At 39.0% G+C, this 19,201-nt stretch overlaps 2 protein-coding genes across 3 annotated transcripts; both read left to right on the top strand.

The window, feature by feature from the left end:
• The first annotated feature begins 1,941 nt into the window (after nucleotides 1-1,941).
• Nucleotides 1,942-17,230, top strand: traf3ip2a (TRAF3 interacting protein 2a). 2 transcript variants are annotated; one of them, XM_042390820.1, is made up of 10 exons: nucleotides 1,942-1,966; nucleotides 10,847-10,899; nucleotides 11,010-11,501; nucleotides 13,356-13,503; nucleotides 13,618-13,802; nucleotides 13,904-13,992; nucleotides 14,073-14,141; nucleotides 14,220-14,324; nucleotides 14,867-14,941; nucleotides 15,898-17,230. In XM_042390820.1, exons 2-10 carry the CDS (start codon nucleotides 10,884-10,886, stop codon nucleotides 16,042-16,044), a joined length of 1,326 nt encoding a protein of 441 aa, XP_042246754.1. In that variant the 5' UTR covers nucleotides 1,942-1,966; nucleotides 10,847-10,883; the 3' UTR covers nucleotides 16,045-17,230. The 2 variants fall into 2 exon arrangements, with proteins under 2 accessions (XP_042246754.1, XP_042246753.1); XM_042390819.1 differs by lacking the exon at nucleotides 1,942-1,966 and adding an exon at nucleotides 10,258-10,367 and having other exon boundaries at nucleotides 15,898-17,229.
• On the top strand, nucleotides 3,732-8,136 carry LOC121882512 (probable G-protein coupled receptor 139). Its single transcript, XM_042390821.1, has 3 exons — nucleotides 3,732-3,861; nucleotides 4,624-4,741; nucleotides 6,416-8,136. Exons 2-3 carry the CDS (start codon nucleotides 4,663-4,665, stop codon nucleotides 7,423-7,425), a joined length of 1,089 nt encoding a protein of 362 aa, XP_042246755.1. The 5' UTR covers nucleotides 3,732-3,861; nucleotides 4,624-4,662; the 3' UTR covers nucleotides 7,426-8,136.
• Nucleotides 17,231-19,201: the final 1,971 nt, after the last annotated feature.

Genomic DNA, 19,201 nt, shown 5'->3' with positions numbered 1-19,201 from the left:
TGAGTTCAACCACTGAGATAATTTCAAAGCAATTACAAGACTTTTAATCAAATCCAATAGATTCCAGGCATTTCAAAAGAATTTGATGGTCGACAGTATTGAAAGCCTCAGATAAATCAATAAAAAGGGCAACACAATCCTGCTTGTTATCTAATGCACTAGCAACATCATTCAAGACTTACAATGCTGCCATCACAGTACTATGCCCAGCTCTAAATCCTGATTGATACGATTTTAAAATGGAGTGTTGATCTAAGAATGTTTTCACCTGATCATTTACCAGTTTCTCCAACACTTTAGCTAGACATGATAATTTAGAAATTGGTTAATAATTATGTAGCTCATTGGACTGTCCCCCTTTATGTAAGAATGGAACGTAGGCTGTCTTCCAAATGTCAGGGATGCATTACCACAGTCAGATTCAAAAAGACTTAAAAAGTCAAGCAATCAACTAGAAGTAGCTAATAATAAAAGCCTCAGCTCTAACTGATCAGCCCCAGTGGATTTTTTTGGATTAATAGAAGAAAGAGCATTAAACACTTCAAGATTCAGAAAAGTCTTCAATGAAGTATCAATTGACAGTGATACGTTGATCTTTGTAATTTTGTGTCATGCAGATGCATGCAGTTGGGCAGTGGTCACTGAAGTCAAGAGGAAATAAAATAGATAATATCTAACAATGTGGCCTTTCCTGCATTTTTTGGATCCGGCTGAGAAGGAAAAGAAATAAGCTTCTGTGAGACTGAATTCATTGCAGATATTTTTAGATGATCAGAAGCGTTAGTTAACCAGTTAATGTTCATATCAACCAGGATAAGAAGTTCTGAATTTTCATAACTGGATATCAAATCAAATAAAAGATCTATCACACCCGCAGGTGCAGAGGGTAAACAATAAAACCCAATAACGACAACCAATAGTTCAAAACATTTTGGCTTAGATACAGAGGTAACGACAGAGAGAGATAAACAACTTTTCACAAAAATGGAACCCCGGGTGATGTAGTGGACAAGAACTTCAGCCAGGCAGCAATTGTGTAGACTCCTTTTACATTCAGTTAAACACGTTAGACAACTGGCAATCATACAGTAAAGCTGTAGTCTTCTAAGGTTGGCTGCTGAGAAACCCCACTATCACTGCCTCTTAAACTAATCATCTGCATCATTTTGCCATGTCACTGCTTTACTGAATGTCAGGGAATAGTGATCCAGCTGATCAACTCATGTAAGTTTAGCAGTTGCTAATACAAATGAACAGAGAAAACAACACCTACTGCACAGCATTGGGACCAGTATTGGACACAGTATTGGACGCATTGTTTGAATCTCATACAGCAGTAACTACTGCCTCACTGCTCTCTGTGGGTTCAAACTTTCAGGCTTGTTTCAGGCCTAATCATTGATGTCACAGCAGGTGTTCTGTGCTCAACAGCTGTTAAGAAACACCTTCTGTGACATCACTGATTGGCATGGAGCCGATCTTAGCAGACATTTTCACCCATTTACACCTTGTGCTAACGTGCAACCTGTATCTGGATATCTTAATACTGAATGGATATGAAAAACTCATTCAGAACGCATTTACAAATTACACCTCAGCCACACGACATCTGGTGGTGAACTGACTCGCATTGTGATTGGATTTCAACAGGTATAATGCAGTCTGTACAGTGTGACCACATCTTAGTAGCAATAAGTCTTCCCTTGCAAAAAATGAATGAAGCCCATCCACAGCATTGCTCCCTTTGACCTGGGATGCACCTTGTTTGTTTGCAAGTCTGCCAGCACCACTTTGCAGCCAATTTGCATATTGAGATCTAATCACAAGGTGGGTAGAATCAAGATAACGAGTGCTTATTGATACCAGGTGCAAATGCAAAGGCTCCTGGATCAGATGTCATTATCCAAATACAATCCAGATAGAGATCAGATGTAAGTGGGTCCTTTCACTCGACATAGTAGTAAAAGTAAGTTACTTATACATTATAACGTTAGCTGTTCTATTCAGGTGTCCCGGTAAACCATGACAGTGTGACAGTGAGCTCCCATGCACAATATCATCCCTGAAACTGAAGCAGCTAACTGAAATTCAGGCGTCATTCATGTTATTATTAGTATTAATGCTTTGTGTTACACCTGTGTTTGACAAGTCAAAATGTCTGCTGTGTGAAGGTCTATTGCAGCTGTATTAGCAGTAAAGCCTTGCCTCCTGCCCTGCTGTTTGTCCACTAGCGTTTGATTTCAGGATCAATACTGGTGTAAAGTGTGCGCTAATAGCCAGTAAACATAATTTACCTGAGGTCAAAGTTTTCCTGTACCTCTGCAGTGGAGGAACCACTCCCTGTTTGTTTGTCTTAACCTGACACATCTGTTCAAGAGACACTTCATGTCCCTCTCTCCCCTGTGGCAAATCACATCCCCTCCACCTTTATCTTCCTCTGGCTGCTCAGACACACTGCTGTTGATGCTCTCCTCAGCTCATATTTCATTCTGAGCACTTTTCTGGACAGGGATATATCTCAAGGCACTGTTAGGTGGATAAAGCACATGAGCTACTAGAAATGTATTTTCACTGTTTAACAAATTTGAGGTCTTCTGAGCCAAAACAGTCACAATTTGCCAACCAAAGACCAAATCTGGTATAATGTTTATCATGATCACCATGTTAGTTTAGCATGTTAGCATGCAAACATTTCCTAATTAGAACTAAACACAAAGTAAGGCTGAGGTTGATAGGATGTAGTTTTGCAGTATTAGACTAATTGAAATTTTGACCTTAATATGGCACCAGATGAAAAGTTAAAGGATCATTATCATTATATGTCAGTATTATATCAATTTATTGCAATTCATCCGGAGGGGGACGTGTGTGTACCAAATTTCATGGCAATCCATCCAATAGTTATTGAGACATTAAACTGAACAGTAGATATATCAGATATATAGCAGATATATCAGTAGATATATTTACGACTTCCTGTCCATTCATCTGTTTTTATACCCTGATGTGCGTGTGAAGGCTCACTTAGTCCATTTAAAGTTTTTTTTACTTGATAATTCACAAGTACCTGAAATTGGTATTACACAGTCTATCCACTTTCTTCATCTCATCCAGGTCCCCACTAGAGAGCATGATGGGCTGACATGATGCTGAGTATTTAATACTTGGAAAAACAAGACCAAAATGAAAAAAGACATTTGGTATCCTTCCCAGAAATCTTAATTAAATCAATAGACTTTTGGCCACAAATGAGCACATAGGCTTTTACAGGGTTTGAACCTGTGAATGGTCATTCTAGAGGACTCTGACTTCTCCTGTAGTATTGTGTATTGTTTCCCTGTATGGGCAGGGATTCAATCATGCATATCTTTTTTAGCTTATGGACCATTTTGTTCTTCTGTTGCATAACTATTTCAGTGTATTTTCTTTCTCTGGAAATCTCTCTTTTATTTCTGCACTATCCTTTTTTAATTGGATCTATCCAGATGAAAGAGAAACCTGTGTCTACTTATATAATCCAGTCTGAAGAAGTGCTACAGTTTGCACACCTAAAGGCAAAGCTTCAAAACTGGATTTTCATTTCTTGCTATATTTGTTACTGTATTTTCAAGGAGTTGAGTGTCTCATTCAGAAACAACTGTTCCCTCATATCAGTTGTATGTCAGGGGGTGTGACTCCCTCCTCCTGAAGCTTTATAGGAGCATCAACTGGAGCTGTCTCACCCATCCCTCCTCATATCACTGATAGTCTTGTCCTTGTGGAGACATAAAAAGCTGGCATGCACCTCTGTGGAAGAAGTCACTTCTTTATGACACCTTCATAGTTATAAGGAACACACCACAGAGATCTTATAGACACCAGGTACGTCTGATTTTATCATTTTTTATAGTGATAACTGATATTTTCACACAGATAAAGATAATTTATCTCTACCAATTGCGCTGTCAAAGGTCAAGATAACTGTGGATAGTTACATACTTTTATTATGCAGTTATTTTCCAGGCAGTTAGAGATCACAACTTTGTACGGGAACATCCACTGCTTCCTTCCTTTTAGTGAATGTCAGATGAGACCCAAAGCCAACAGATCAGCTTTCAACCACCATTTATTGTAGGTCACTAGCTGAATGATCTAGAGCAACATTGGAGCTGAATCAAGCAACAAATAAGAGGCCATCTAATCTCTATGTACAAGTTCAATCATGGTTAAAAAAAGAAAGAAAAAAAAACTTCTGAGAGTGACAACACATTAGTTGTGTTGTGCAGTTGTTGTGCAATCCTGTAAAAAGTGATGAAATTACCTTCTAAGAATAAAAGACGGAAAAAAAAGAAATTTAGATTCATATTCAAAGCTTAATTGATTCATCTTTCTAATTTTGAATAATTCTTGCTTATCTCTCTCATGCCACATTTCACATTTGAGTAATTTAGTGGATATTTATTCACTGCAACTTACACTAAGTGCAGCAGCTGAACAATGTCTCATCTAAAATCATGTAATTTTCACCTAAATATATCTAAGTAGTTTCCCATATCATTGCGTGAAAAGCCCCTCACCAATATTTGTTCACTGTACTCCTCTGTATCAGTGACAGCATTCATCTCTTTAATGGCTTTATTGCAGTTATTAGCATGTAAGCTATTGCCTGGCAGTGAATGAATCATGGAGGAGACCAGCGTCACCATCTTCGTCACGGTTCAGAAGATCTACTACCCACTGCTTTGCATCATGGGTATTCCAGGTTTGTCATCATGTTTGGTCTTTGACTGTCCATGCTTGAATTTTAACAGGACAATAGGTACCAATGTACAGCAAGGTATACATTTGCAAGTTATTAATGACTTTATTAATGTTAATAAAACACTTTTGGCTTGCTTTGCTCTGTAAGATAATTATCAGAAAGGCCTCCTCCCATGCACACAATGACACCCTGCCCCAATGGCATCCAGGCTAACATTAATAACTCATGTTGCAGTTAGCCTGAAGTTATTTTAAGCTAGAAAATCATTGTCATTATAATCATTATAGTCCCACAGTTTGACATATAACTTTGTGTTCAAACCCACATTGAGATGAGAAGATTGATATCTGCTTCAACTCTGTGTTGTTTGCAGAGATAACTTAGGTACGCATGTTTAGCCTAACTTAGTCCCAAAACTGGAGGCAGAGGAAACATTTAGCCTAGTTCTGTCAAAACTAAGTGAAAAAATACATCTATATAAAATTCCAGTACTGTCATAGTTACACATTGTATGTTTTGTATTTAACATGTAGAAATAGAAATGTACTGTACCCTACTAATGCGACTGGTTTTAGAAGCAGTTAGCTTTGGAGCTAGGCTATTTCTTGGCCAACAACTGCAAAGACATACACAGCATCTCAAAAGTCCTGTCATATATGTATAAGAGGAATCAGGTGACTTGTGAGTGTACTACTGTAGTTAGCTCTCAAAAAATTGAAAAAAGTCTCACCTGAATATGTGACAGGAGCACTGGAGGAAAGCACAACTCGAATAAAAATGGAAAAAAAACTCCTGCACTGTCTCACTTACTGCTGGTAAGCACTATATACATAATGAAGGTCGGACAGACCAAAATCTTGTAAATTAAGAAATATTCCAGTGGTAAACGAGACAGCGTATGGAAGTTTTACTGATTTTTATTCAAGTTGTACTTGCTAGCTAAAATGAAACTTGGCTTTGGAGTTGTTGGAAGACATATTTTGACTGACCTGGGCTAGCAGTTTCCTCCTGGTCTCAGCCTGTGCTAAGCTAGGCATAACAACCTGGTAAACCTCGAATTTTCCTTCCTTTTTTATACATTATTATTATTACTGATTTATAAAGCATTAAATGCATTGTTAAAGCTGCACTACTATTAATCATTTTTATATTAACAAAACGTCAAATCACTGTGTGTAATGTGAAAGGGGTTGATCAAAGTTAAAGTTATAAAAAATTATCACAGACTCTGCAGTTCCCCTCAGCTCTACAGACCATTTTTGTTTCTTTTAGCTCATTGCTTTGGTTTCCCAGCCCTTGAACTCAAAAAAAACCACTGTACAGTGCCTGCCCAGCACCAAAGCGGCAGATATTCTTAAAGGAGTTGGTGGAGACAAAAACAGAACTAGGAGGAGAGTCAGTATTAGACTAACATATGTCAGGGAGCCAAAAATTAGTGCTTGTATTGTTCTGTGTCAGCTGTATGTCATTGCTAACAAGTTCTCCATATAATTTTATGAGGTGACACTATGTCAGATGTATTCAGCTTGATCCACTGCCCCCAAGTGGCCATAAAACAATAATTAATGCAGTTTTAACCTTTAATAAAGTTAATACTAACAACTTAAAGTAGGACAAGTCATGCAAATATCATGTATTAAACTGAGCTGTATTCTTGTTTGTCCTTCCTTTTAGCCAACCTCTTCACATTCTACATGATCCGCTTCCGCAAATGCGGGATGTCCGACACAGCCATCATATACCTAAGCTGTCTAGCTATTGTGGACACCTTCTACCTGGTGTGGGTGATCCTTATTGACCTGACTCTCACCTTCTGGCTGCTGCAGCCCTTCTGGCACTCCCACCCCTGGTGTAGCATCCTGGGATTCCTGCAGTATGGATCTCTCTACAGTTCTTCCTGGATCGTCGTGATGTTTACCATCGAGCGCTACCTCGTCCTCCGCATCACGGCTGCCAAGCAGCACTTCTCCCAGGCTCGGGTCACTAAACTGATCTGTGTGGCCATCGTTGTGGTATCTCACGTGGTCTCTGTGCCACTGGGCTGGATCAACATTGTCAGTCCTGTCACCTTTAAGGTAGACGGGGAGGATGTGACACTTCCCAGGTGTCATTATCGTAATGAGACCTACTCCACTGTTATAGTGTGGATAACCACCTTCCTCTCAGGGGGAATACCCATTGTGCTGGTCATTATCTTCAACTACCTCATTGGGTGTCATCTGTGCCGCGCCAGCAACCTCTTCACCAAGGAGGAACGTCGCGTCATGCATGGAAGGAACACTAGAGGCATGTTGAGGAGGACCATCCTGCTGCTAGGCACTGTCTCTGTGGTTTTCGTCGTGCTCAGCCTCCCCCGCTTTGTCACATACTGCATCCTGAGGACCAAGTACAACAACGAGACTTTCAACAGAAATGACTACAGCATCCCCATCAATGTGGCTGGCGACTTGGCTAACATGCTGCAGAACCTTAACTCCACAACTAACTTCCTGCTCTACTGCATGGTCAGCCGGCGCTTCCGGCAGGAGCTAGTCCAGGTGGTGACTTGTAAGGTGAGGGCACGTGAACTGGGCTCTGTCTTAACCCACACGACCATGAAAGTCTTCTCAGTTGCAGATCGTAAGGCCTCGCCATTCAGTGATCCTGTGTCTGTGGTGCTAACCAATCTCAAACAAACTGAGTAGAAAGGAACTGGAAGAGTGGACAAAGCTCAGACTCTCAAAATAATTATCCTTTAAAGCTGAAAGTTCAGCATGACCTTGGAAAAGGTAGTTTTACAAAATAGACTTAACTCAAGGTCCACTTCGCATAGAAAAAGCAAGTGGTCCATGAATTAAAATTATTTTGTCAAATTATCCTTAAATTTTTGTTTTTTTTAAGCCACCCTAGCAGTGTGGCTCTCGAGATGTCAATGTCAGTTGGATGTTCTGTCAGCCTGTCTGTTGGTCAGTACACCACTTTGGTCCTGACTGCAATAGCTCAACAATATGTGGGTGGGACGGTGGTGGCCTGAAGGTAAGAGAAGTGAGCTTGTGACCGGAATTGTGCGAATGTGATCAGGGTGTTCCTGCAAAAGAGAGGCTTCCTCTTAGTGAAACTTCCCTGAATAAATATAGGTTAAAAAACAACAACAATTAAATTGATTTCCATTAGATCTTAACAAGCATGTGTGGTCTCCAGAGGACGGATCCTAATGACTTTGGTAATCCCCTGATTTTTCCTCTAGTGCCACCATCAGGTCAAAATTATTCCTCATCCAGTGAAATATCTCAACATCTAGATAAGGTGGCCCAAAATTTGGTAACGGAGAACAGGGTAAATAAAGCCGGTGGGTAAAATGAGCCACCCCTTTTATCTAGGTAACCATAAGCAAAAGTAATCATATGACCACAAATTAAGAAAGTATAGTCAATCCATCTTGGACTCAAGCACATGGAGAGAGTCGTAAGCAAAACAGAGCAAAAAGAATGATTTCTGTCATGCCAAGTGAATTTATCATGTAACTACAGTCATCAGTCTTGTATCTTAATTAAATTAGATAAGTTTTGGACATTATTACATGTTAATTTAAGTCAGTGTAAGCTACAAAACAAGGTCATAAACTTAGCATAATTGTGGATCTGAGCCACTGTATGAAACAGTTTTGTCAAAATGGAGGTTGTGGGGTAAAACATGCCAGTGATGTTGGGGCAAGTTGAGTCAATGGCTCAATTTACTCCAAAAAATGATTTTCTGATATTCTAGAGACTAGAGACACTGTTCATGTTTGATCCCTGTTACAAGTGCTACAATGTTGATGAATAAATACCTAATTGTTGACTAATGTTAAGTTTAAGCCATACACAAACATGCTGTACATACAGATGGGTGACAAATTAAAGGAAAAGCTGACAGTGTTCAGCTGGGTTGAGATCTGGTGTCTGTGAAGGTCATAGCATATGATTCACATCATTTTCATACTCGTCAAACCATTCATTGACCCCTTGTGCCCTATGGATAGGAGCATTTTCATCCTGGAAGAGACCACTCCGATCAGGATAGAAATATTTCATCATAGGATAGAGGTGATCACTCAGAACAACTTTGTATTGATTAGCAGTGACGCTTCCCTCTAAGGGGACAAGTGGACCCAAACCATGCCAACAAAATGCCCCACACAGCATAACAGAGCCCCCAGACCCCCTCACTTTAGGGGTCAAGGATTCAGACCTGGACCAGGTTTTCCTTTAATTTGTCACCTGTCTGTATACACAAAAGCCAATTTACACACACATTCTTTTTGTAGCTAACACACAAAGATCACAGTTTAATCTTTACTGAAAATGTTTCGGTAACATGTTGAACAACAAGACACAAACATATTGTTTTTGCCTTTGTTAAATTGATGGCATTAATAAAGTTCAAAATTATCTCAAATTTGTTTGATTTTGTGTCATTTTTATAGCAATATTTAATGGTGGCACTATTTAACCCATCCCCATGCTCATTTTACTCCTACCTTGGGGCAAGTTGTGCCATAGGACTAACTTTTTTTGATGGGTCATCGTCATAAAACTAAAATAAATAGATAACTTGTTTTAATTTCCATGGGCACACAACAACCTGAGGTATATATGGTAACTATTATTTGAAACAAATACACTTTAATTTTTCGGTAAAATCATCAAATGTAAAAAGAGGCTCATGTTACCCCGTTCTCCCCTATAGACATTCAAGTTTCCCTCAAGATGAATTGGTCATCAGGTCCACATTTTATTTTGTACAATACTTTGGTTTATGGCCAAATACCTGCAAAACTAATGACATTCTCCTCAGCCTCAGCTATATTTTCTCTTAATAAGCACATGTTAGTATGCTAGCACTCTAAACTAAAAAGCTGATAACATTATACCTGCTAAACATCAGCATGTTGGCATTGTCATTGTGAGCATGTAGCATGCTGACGTTAGCATTTAGCTCAAAGCACCACTCTTAAGTACAGCTGCAGAGAGCTGCTACAGTGGCTGTAGACTCTAGTCTTGTCAATTGTCCAGCACATGTGAAGTAAGTAAACTGATGAATGTGTATGCACTATTGTAACAATGGGTACGATCAAGTGAAAGTGCCAACCATTATTCTCTGATATGTAATTGTTGCTTTTGAATCATGCAGGTCAGGTTTAGTTGTAAAAAGAGTGACTGCACTTGCTTTGAAATTGTTTCACTGCATATCCAAAACTGCTGAATGCCATTAATTGGTATACATATTGATAATAAAATTCAAATACATAAATTATAGAAATATACATTTCAAGTCAAGTGTGTCGTTTCTGACTTATTTCAATTTATTGCTCAAGTGTTCACAATGTTGTCACAATGTTTTTCAATTGGATGAAAATGGGACCTGCCACCTACAAACAGTTCAACCTGACTGGCTACAGAATGCCTACCTTGCTGAAAGATCAACCTGATTGGCCTGTTTAAGACTTAATGAGTCACGTTATTTGCATAAATAGGTCATGAGACTAGCCTGCTTTGCATAAAACAGAGAGGGACAAGCAGTGGGAATACTTCCTGTTTGCCTCAGAACTTGTTTGCCTCAGAACAGGTTTGTGCTGTGGCTGAGGGATAAGCATTTCTACGTAAAGGTACGTGTGGGATTACAAAGAAGTTCTGCTTTATTCTCTGATTGTGAATATAAAGAGAGATCATACTGGAAACTTTGAAGATATTATGATTTGTTGTTAAGGAAGACATACCTGACATACCTTTGAATCAGTGATTATGACCTTTGTACTAGTGTACAGCGATCGTGTTAATGTTTTACACTTCAGCCCAGCTGTAAAGGTATGCACTGTTTAACAACTGTTCAGAGAGGCTAAGTCATTTACTATACTTGAGATGATTGTATTACTTTTCTTACTTTTCTTTTACTGATCTGCCATTTGCTTTGTGAGATGTACATTTTCAGTCACATACAGTTTAAGAAAAGTCCGTGTTGAATCCCTCGTGTTTTGAGACTAGTTGTTTTCATGCCATTTGTGATAGATACTGAATCTGTGAGTATCTCTTTAAGTTGTAGTGCTAAATTCCTTAAATTCCTTTCACATTGTTTCATTTTCACCAGGGACAACAGACAACCAACATTTGTTCTCAGTGACAAAATGGATTCTTTCAAAGGTAGGAAACAAAACCTTGTCAGACTTGCGGTACACATTAATCTGTCTAGTCTATCAAAATGTCTTTCTGAATGAAGTGCTAACTTGTTTGCTCTTGGCTGTCATTATCAGGACCTTGCCCTCATCAGAGTGTTCCTGTTGAGATGGATGAGAGCATGACATCCTCCAGTCTGGACTTGGCCTGGCCTCCTACTTGCCAGCAGTGTAATGGACATACAGAGACCAGCAAAAGGCAGCAGGACCAGAGGTGTGAGCGAACTGGGGGGGTAGACCAGTGGAGACTCTTTGAGGACCGTTACCAGCATGACCCCAGAGCTGCCTGTCGTGCTGTCCCTGAACCTTCCTTCGTCCCCCGAACACATCCAGGACAGATGAGACCCCCTAACCCTTCAGGTGTTTGGCCACATGGTTACAGAGAGCCCCTATATGTACAGCCCCCCCCGGTTGTTGACCACAGTAGAGGCTTTGCAGGCCCTTCAAACTGGCCACAGGACCGCTCTGTGGAGGAGGCAGAATACTTGGAGCCCCCTCTCCCGCTTATGTCTAACAACTACAACCCCCATATCCCTTCACGATACTCAGCTGCATGTATGCCTGCTCAGTGTAAGTGAAACATGACACATTACAAATGTCTGGTTTTACTGTTAGGGTTGACTAGTGCATGCATGTTCTAACATTTCACAATCTGATACTGAAAGAATGCAGTCGTCAGATTACAGATCTTCTGGTTTTTATTGTTACTTTGAAACACAGTATGGGATAAATAATCATTTTAAACATATATTTGACATATATAATGACACTAATTATTACATAAGTGTCATGGGACACTAAATCCCTCCATTGGGACCAAGACAAATGGATTTATTTTAGGGTAAGGATCTCATTTATGCAGTGTGACCTACCTATTCAACAAACAGAAAAAACATTAGGAACTGATATACAAAAACACACAATAATAAATGTGCACAAAAGAGATTTTCGGATTTTACAGTTTTGTTGAGTCTGTAAAAAGGAAATGTCTTGGTGGTGCACAACATGTCTGCTAATATTTCATGTTAAATAAAAGGCCAATAGTTGAACTTATTAAAGACATTTTTTCTCTTACCTCTAATGGTATCTAGCCATGCAGATAGTTCTATTTGTCTAGGTTTTGAGATATCTGTTTCTGAGATTTCTGCCTCCATCCCAGTACAACAGAGATGAATGAATTTTTGTTTGTGTTGTTTACAACATTAGAAATAATATTCAAATTTTTAACTGCAGTGTCTCTTTCCAGAAACAATGTTGTCAGTGCTCTGGAGATAGTTTCAATGAAAACTGTTCAAAGTGAGATCTGGATTATCCAAGATAACCAGGGCATGGATTTTGGAAAGACAAATTGCTGCAATTTTTAAAATGTATTGTTCAATGCTTTAAGCACCACAAATGAAATTTTATTCATCTCCATTGTTTTGGGATAGAAGCAGAAATCTCAGAGACAAATATCTCAAAACCCTGACAAATAAAATTGAAATGATCTACAACACTTCAGTGTCATTTGGATGAACTGATCCTTAAAAACAGTACTATGTAATATTTGAAAGAATAAATAACACATCACAATTTTCATCTTGAAGATAAAAGATTGAATCCATAATCAATAAACTCACCTTTGCTCAATTCAGTACAGTCAGGTTTTTCTGCCACAGCCTAACTTAGTCTGGTATGACCAGTAGCTGATGGTGGCTAATGTAACCTAACGTTAACTTTTAGATGGATATTGCTGTACAATGGACATTACTGAGTTACCTCGCTGACTTTATAAATCTTGTGCCACTGTTAAGACTACGTTTTGGCAGGTTGTGTATTGTCATTGTGTTTCCTCTGTTTATGACTATAAATTTGAAAGGGGTCATTCATGACCATTTAGGCTCCTTTAGCTCATTGTTGCTACCAAGCTTTCCATACTGTTGATTTGGTGGATCACACTAACTTAATGAGATGCTTACACTAAAATACATTTCTGTGAGTCTCCTTGGAGAATACTAGTGTGTCCCTTGACACTTTTGTAATAACTTTACATTAACATTAGTAATATAATTAGTCATCTGACTGTATTAAAATTGTATGTTTTAAAAATACTTATTATTATTGAGCAATATTTGCTGCAGGCAACATCAGTGTACTATCAGTATTGACTCAGAAACCTGAATTTGCTATTTAAATTCTAAAAGTAGGACAAATAACACAACTACATCATAATTGGATTTTTTAAATTTAATTCTTCACAGATCCAATAATCACAACATTTGTGATAGATAGATTATGTTATGAAAGTTGCCTCCCCAACCCTGTTAGGCATCATTTGGCTGCTGCTCATTGTGTTTCTGGCGAGTCTGCATGACCTCATTACTGCTGAATTGGAACCCATCCAAACTATGAATTTTATGTCTGCTCCTCCATGTCTCTGTGCAGGCCCTGACCCAGTGAAGGGGAGTTGTCTCAGACAATGTGCATGTCACCTGCCAGCAAATCCACCCCGTCGCAATTATAATTATTGTCATTATAAGCATGATTACCCAGTGGATCCACACCAGAAGCCTCAACAATACCAACAGTCCTGGTATGAGAATGACTCCTGTTCTATTTGTCATTATGATCTAATATTTTCAGCACTGATTTATATAATACTTTTCAAAGATGTCATGCATCATTCACAGAATATTCGCTTCCACAGGAATACCCCCCAAAGTAGGCTGCAACCAAAAGATGCTCCAAATGTCCCACATGCCTCTGTGCCTCAGTGTGTTGTGCCTGCTAGGGATGTGATGCATGAGGTCAGTGTGAATTACTCCTTCCAGGCAGATCCAGGACCAGCCACAGGGGAGATCAGGAGGACCATCAGTCTCCCTGAGGAGTGCAGTAAGTCACATCAGTGTCCCTGCATAAATATACTGTATGCATGTAAAGTTTATTCCTAGCTGTAAGAAATGTGACACAATATGTCGTCTGTTTCATGACAGGGAATATTTTCATCACATACTCAGTGGACACAGCCAGAGAAATGATTCCTTTCTCCAAATTTCTGAGTGATCAGGGATTCAAACCAGTTGTAAGTCCTGCCATTCCTCCATCCTCTTTACTTCTCAGCGACTCAATACAAACACTCACACTCTGCCTGTTTCTTGACAGATTGACATTTTTCATAATACAATCCGAGGAATGGGCATCACCAAATGGATGGACAGATATTTGAATGATGTAAGTCTAACTACTGAGCAGACAGTTATTCTAAATGTAGACTTCTGCAAAAGCTAACAGCAGGATGACATTTTACAGAAATCAGTGCTCATCATCGTGGTCATCAGCCCCAAGTACAAGGAGGACGTGGAGGGAGATGGTGATGACGACCATGGACTGCACACCAAGTACATTCACAATCAGGTGTGCACTCACACAACTCTCAAGACAAATGTCAGCAGTTCAGGCAGAAATCTCTGCTTGCAATATCGCCCTCTTGTGACAAGCTTATGTCATCCCTTCTCCCACATAGGGACAGGAGAATGAGGAAATGCCTATTAAGACTTGAAAACAGGGTATTTCATTTCCCAGTTCCACCCAGTGTCCTCACACTCACAGTCCCAGGCTGTAGGTCTGGAAATGACTGTCACAACTCACTAATACTGAGTACAGAACCCCGGACATGAACAGCATGTGGGTGACACAAAGAAATGTCATTAGAGAAACTACTTACTGTAAGGGCTGTGGATAACGTGGATAAAGTTTTTAGTATAGTTTTATATATCAGTAGCTTAAATTCAACCAACCCCTTGACACATACAAATGTTCCCAATTTTAACCACACAAAGCCTAAGACGCAGTGTATTGATTCAGCATATGTAGTATTTTACATTATTATGTGAAACAACTGTGCACATTCATGGGCTACTATAGAAACTGATAATCCTCTATTCCTGTTGGCGCAGATCCAAAATGAGTTCATCCAACAAGGCTGTCTGAACTTCAGACTTGTACCTGTGTTGTTTCCCAATGCAACCAAGGTGAGTACGAGCAATAAACAACATTTAACAGACATTAACTGCTGGGTTCACCCAAATCACAAAAATATGTATTTGTTTCGTGGGGCGGCTGTGGCTCAGGAGGTAGAACGGGTCGTCCACTAATCAAAAGATTGGCGGTTCAATCCCCGGCTCCTCCAGTCCACATGTCGCAGTGTCCTTGGGCAAGATACTGAGTGGAGGACAAATGGACAAATAAAACCGACCCCCAAATTGCTCCTGATGGCTGTGCCGTGTGTGTGAATGAGCATTAGAACTCTTAATGAGCAGGTTGACACCTGTGGTCAGGAGACTAGAAAGGCACTAAATAAACACAGCCATTTTGAGATATCCATGACAAATGACATTTCATTTGTCATTTAAAACTGACATTTGAAAAAATTTTTAAAAAATCAATCAATCAAAAAATACAGAATCAGTGTCTTCAAAGTCTGACAATGGGCCAAACTGTGGATTCCAAACTTCAGACATTTCAAAATCCACAGACTTCACTGTAAACAGTTTTCATAGATACTATTTCTGCATTAGAAAGTCATTCTCATAATAATGGATCTGTAATTTTTCAATGCTGTGAGTAACACAATTGAAATTCCATTCATATTGGGGTGGAGAAATCTCAGAGACAAATATCTCAAAAAATGGACAAATAAAACTGAAACTATCTGCATGGCAAGATACCACTAGAGGTAAATGTTGGGGGGTTGTACAGTGCAGCACAAACTCCACCAGTACTAAGTACTAAAAGTAGTGATACCACAGTGTAAAATTACTGAAGTCCTGCATTCAGAATTTGCGAAAGTAGTTAACATAGTTAAGGTACAGTACTCATTATGCAGAATGGCCCATTTCAGAATAATAGGTATCATTAGATTATAATTAATGATGCATTAATGTGTAAGCATTACAGTCTGACCCACTTTGCTGTGTCTGTGTCACAGAAACATGTCCCCAACTGGCTCCAGAGCACCAGGATCTACCGCTGGCCCCATGACACCGAGGACCTGCTGCTGCGTCTGCTCAGGGAGGAGCGCTACATCATTCCACAGAGGGGAGCTGACCTCACCCTTACTGTTCGTCCACTCTGAAAAAAAAAACAAAAAAACATAACGTGGGGAAAAATGTGATGTTAAGGAAAAGACTTATTTTGTCAAAAACTACAAACATGTAGGTATGTCTTTGTTTCAGATACGTTGATGAGGACTGTTACTACAGCAGATCAGTTTGAAAGGATTTTCCGGTTGTTCCTTCCATATATACAGTCAATGATTCAGACACAGATTTGCTGTTTATTCTGCTGATTCATAATGCATTTTCAACTATTTCATTAGAATCAACTTGATACATTTAAAAAAGATTTAACACATAAATTTAAGATTAAATTTGCTCTGACAGCTACAGTATTATTGGCCGGCTGTTACATGTTGGCTGGTGTTGTGTGTAGTGTCCTGTCAATCAGAGTTCTTGCTGCTGCTGTATGGGTTGGTCTTACTTACATTTTTACTGCTGACACATTTTAAGTTAAAGCTGCATAAATTGTTTTTTGGGTTTTGTTTCTGCCACTTGGGGGTATCTGAACAAGAGTTAACACAACATCTGACATATAATCTCTTTATAAGGTTGATATGGCGAACATGTTAACAGTTACCTATTTACACTTCAAGCAGAAACAGAGCAACATTAGCATTCATTTAGAGTTGTGTTTCTGTCCACCTGCTGAACATTATTCACTCTCATTTTAACTCTGTTTTGCTGTCCAACAGTATCTGAAAATAAAACAAATGGCTTTTTACCTCCACTATGCTGCTCCACTATGTTCACCAGCTAGTTGCTAACTTTTTCTGCCATTAGTGTTGGGAAGGTAGTTTACAGTGGTTGTTGTCTGAGCTAGTTACCTGCTTTTGCTGGTATTGAGTTGATGAGTGAAATTTGTGGTCCAAAAAAAAAAGGAAAAAAAAATAGCTAGAAGTGGGTAAATGGCTCCATAACTACTGAGTTGGTGATAATTCTGTGTGGGTTTGTGGCTACAAGTAACCTCTTTTAAATGTATAGTCATTTGATTCACTTCACATAAACAAGACCAACAGTTCACAGCTAGCAGCTCTGTGAGGCTGTAATTAGGTTCAGTGTTGCTTTTTGCTAGCTTAAATGCCGATGTTTACATGCTAACATGATGATGTTGAGCAGGTATAATGATCACCACATTCACCATCTTAGTTTACCATTTTAGCATGCTAACATTTGCTAATTAGCTGCATTAAACACATAGTACAACTGAAGCTCATGGAAATGTCATTTTGCAAGCTATTTGTTAATAAAGTTTTGGACACACTGAAATGTATTCCTAATAATGGAGCTAGAGAAAAAGCCAAGGGATCACCAAAGTTATTACAGCTCATCCTGTGGAGGACATGAATTTGCAAATTTTCATGGCAATCCATCCAATAGTTACTGAGAAATTTTACTTAAAACCACAAATGTCAACCTCATAGGGGCCCAAGTGTAAAATGTCAACAGATCTCAAAAGTCACGAGGCTACATTGTTTGGGAAACAGAAATGTTCGTACAAAACTTTGTGCCAATCCATCCAATAGTTGTTAAGACAGCGTCAGTGTTAGTTGTCATCCTTATGAATGTCTATACAAAGATTCATGGAAATTCATCCAGTAGTCGTTGAGATATTTCAGTCTGGACCAAAGTGGTGGACCAATGGACAGACACACCAACGCTGCCATCCATAGAGCCATTCTATTTTTTAATTTCTCAGTATATAAATAGATAAATTAATATTTAATGTGGTGTACTCCACAGTACACGGTCTGTGTATTTCTTGGTAAAGCATATGTTTCACCAGGAGGTGGCAGCATGTCCCAAATAATAAAAACACTCACAGCGCTGGTTGCCTCTCTATGGCAGCAGCTGTAATTTCCACGCTACATTAGTTTATGTTATTAATATTTCATATTTTTATATTAATTTGGAATAAATGCACTGTTATAACATTTTTATTATGACTGTGGCTGAAACAAGGAGTTTATGAGGGTCATGAGAGCAACAATTTGATTAAGGGGCACAGGAAGTCTTACAACGGAAACATCCTGTTCATATGTGGTACAGCAGCTCCTTGATAAGCCAGTGGTCTGTGGGACAGCTTCAGCTGACACCTTCAACCCTGAACTTAATCATGTTGCCATGTCAGTGTGCACAGACTACTTCAGTTGTGTCAGCCAGCAAAAAATGATTTGCTCTCACCCGTATGTGTAAAGGGAACTCTGGTGATGTCCAGGCTTTTATCAGCTCCTGCATGAGGGTGCTTTCTGTAAACACGAGGACTGCCAGTACCAATAAATCCAATGTTTGTTATTGTTCCAGGACCTGCGTACCACTCGACTCAGCCTTATCTGGTGAGTCCAAAGCAACCAGGCACGGATATTTTCCCAAAAAGGGCTGGATTCCCTTTCCATCTACTCCACAGCTTGTAAATTACACTCCCTACTCTGGCTCATTTTATGATTTCATTTTCTATTTCTAAAATATTTCCATGACAACAAGCATTTGTCTTGCTGAAGTGGTCTTTGGGGATCAAAACAACCTTGATTCATGTCTAATGAGAGGATGCTCTTGTCCTATTATTTCCTTCTTTTTTGTTTTCTCATTTCAATGTTTATAGTTTAGATGGAGCTCTTGTCCAGGGTGGATTATAGAGGTTCGGCCTCAGATTCTAAAGGACACATTAAGAAACTTAAAGGTACAATTTACACTATTATCTATTCACACCATGTCGGTCAATGTCAAGTTTTGAAGAAAGCATACATTGAAGTTCCCCAAACAGCCCATAATGCCTGAACCAAGAGTTTTGTACTTCCTCATTAAGTAGTGAATTATTTAGTACAAGCACTATTTTTAACCCTCCAAAATTACTCTGGTAAATTCAGAGAGGAAAAGGTCATCTCAATACCTTTATCTGAATTTCTTGCATTTTGAACTGATTTGACTTGTATATATGGTTTTAGAATCTTTTTTTATGCATTCTGTGGTTGGTGGATCTTGAAAATTTAGTTTATTTAAACAAATCAGAAACTGTTGTTTGCAAAGACCTGCAAACAAATATAGAGTATAAAAGCATAGCATAAATAAGCCTAATTTAAACACACATTGATTTAGTATTGCATTTTCATAAAGGTGGGGGACTTTAAAGACAGACAAACCTGATGGCATTATCAGGGTTATTTTGTCAGACTTGGC

Source organism: Thunnus maccoyii, chromosome 17 (genome assembly GCF_910596095.1).
Source record: "Thunnus maccoyii chromosome 17, fThuMac1.1, whole genome shotgun sequence".
Classification (NCBI taxonomy): domain Eukaryota; kingdom Metazoa; phylum Chordata; class Actinopteri; order Scombriformes; family Scombridae; genus Thunnus; species Thunnus maccoyii.
This window is presented reverse-complemented; position numbering and strand designations above follow the sequence as displayed.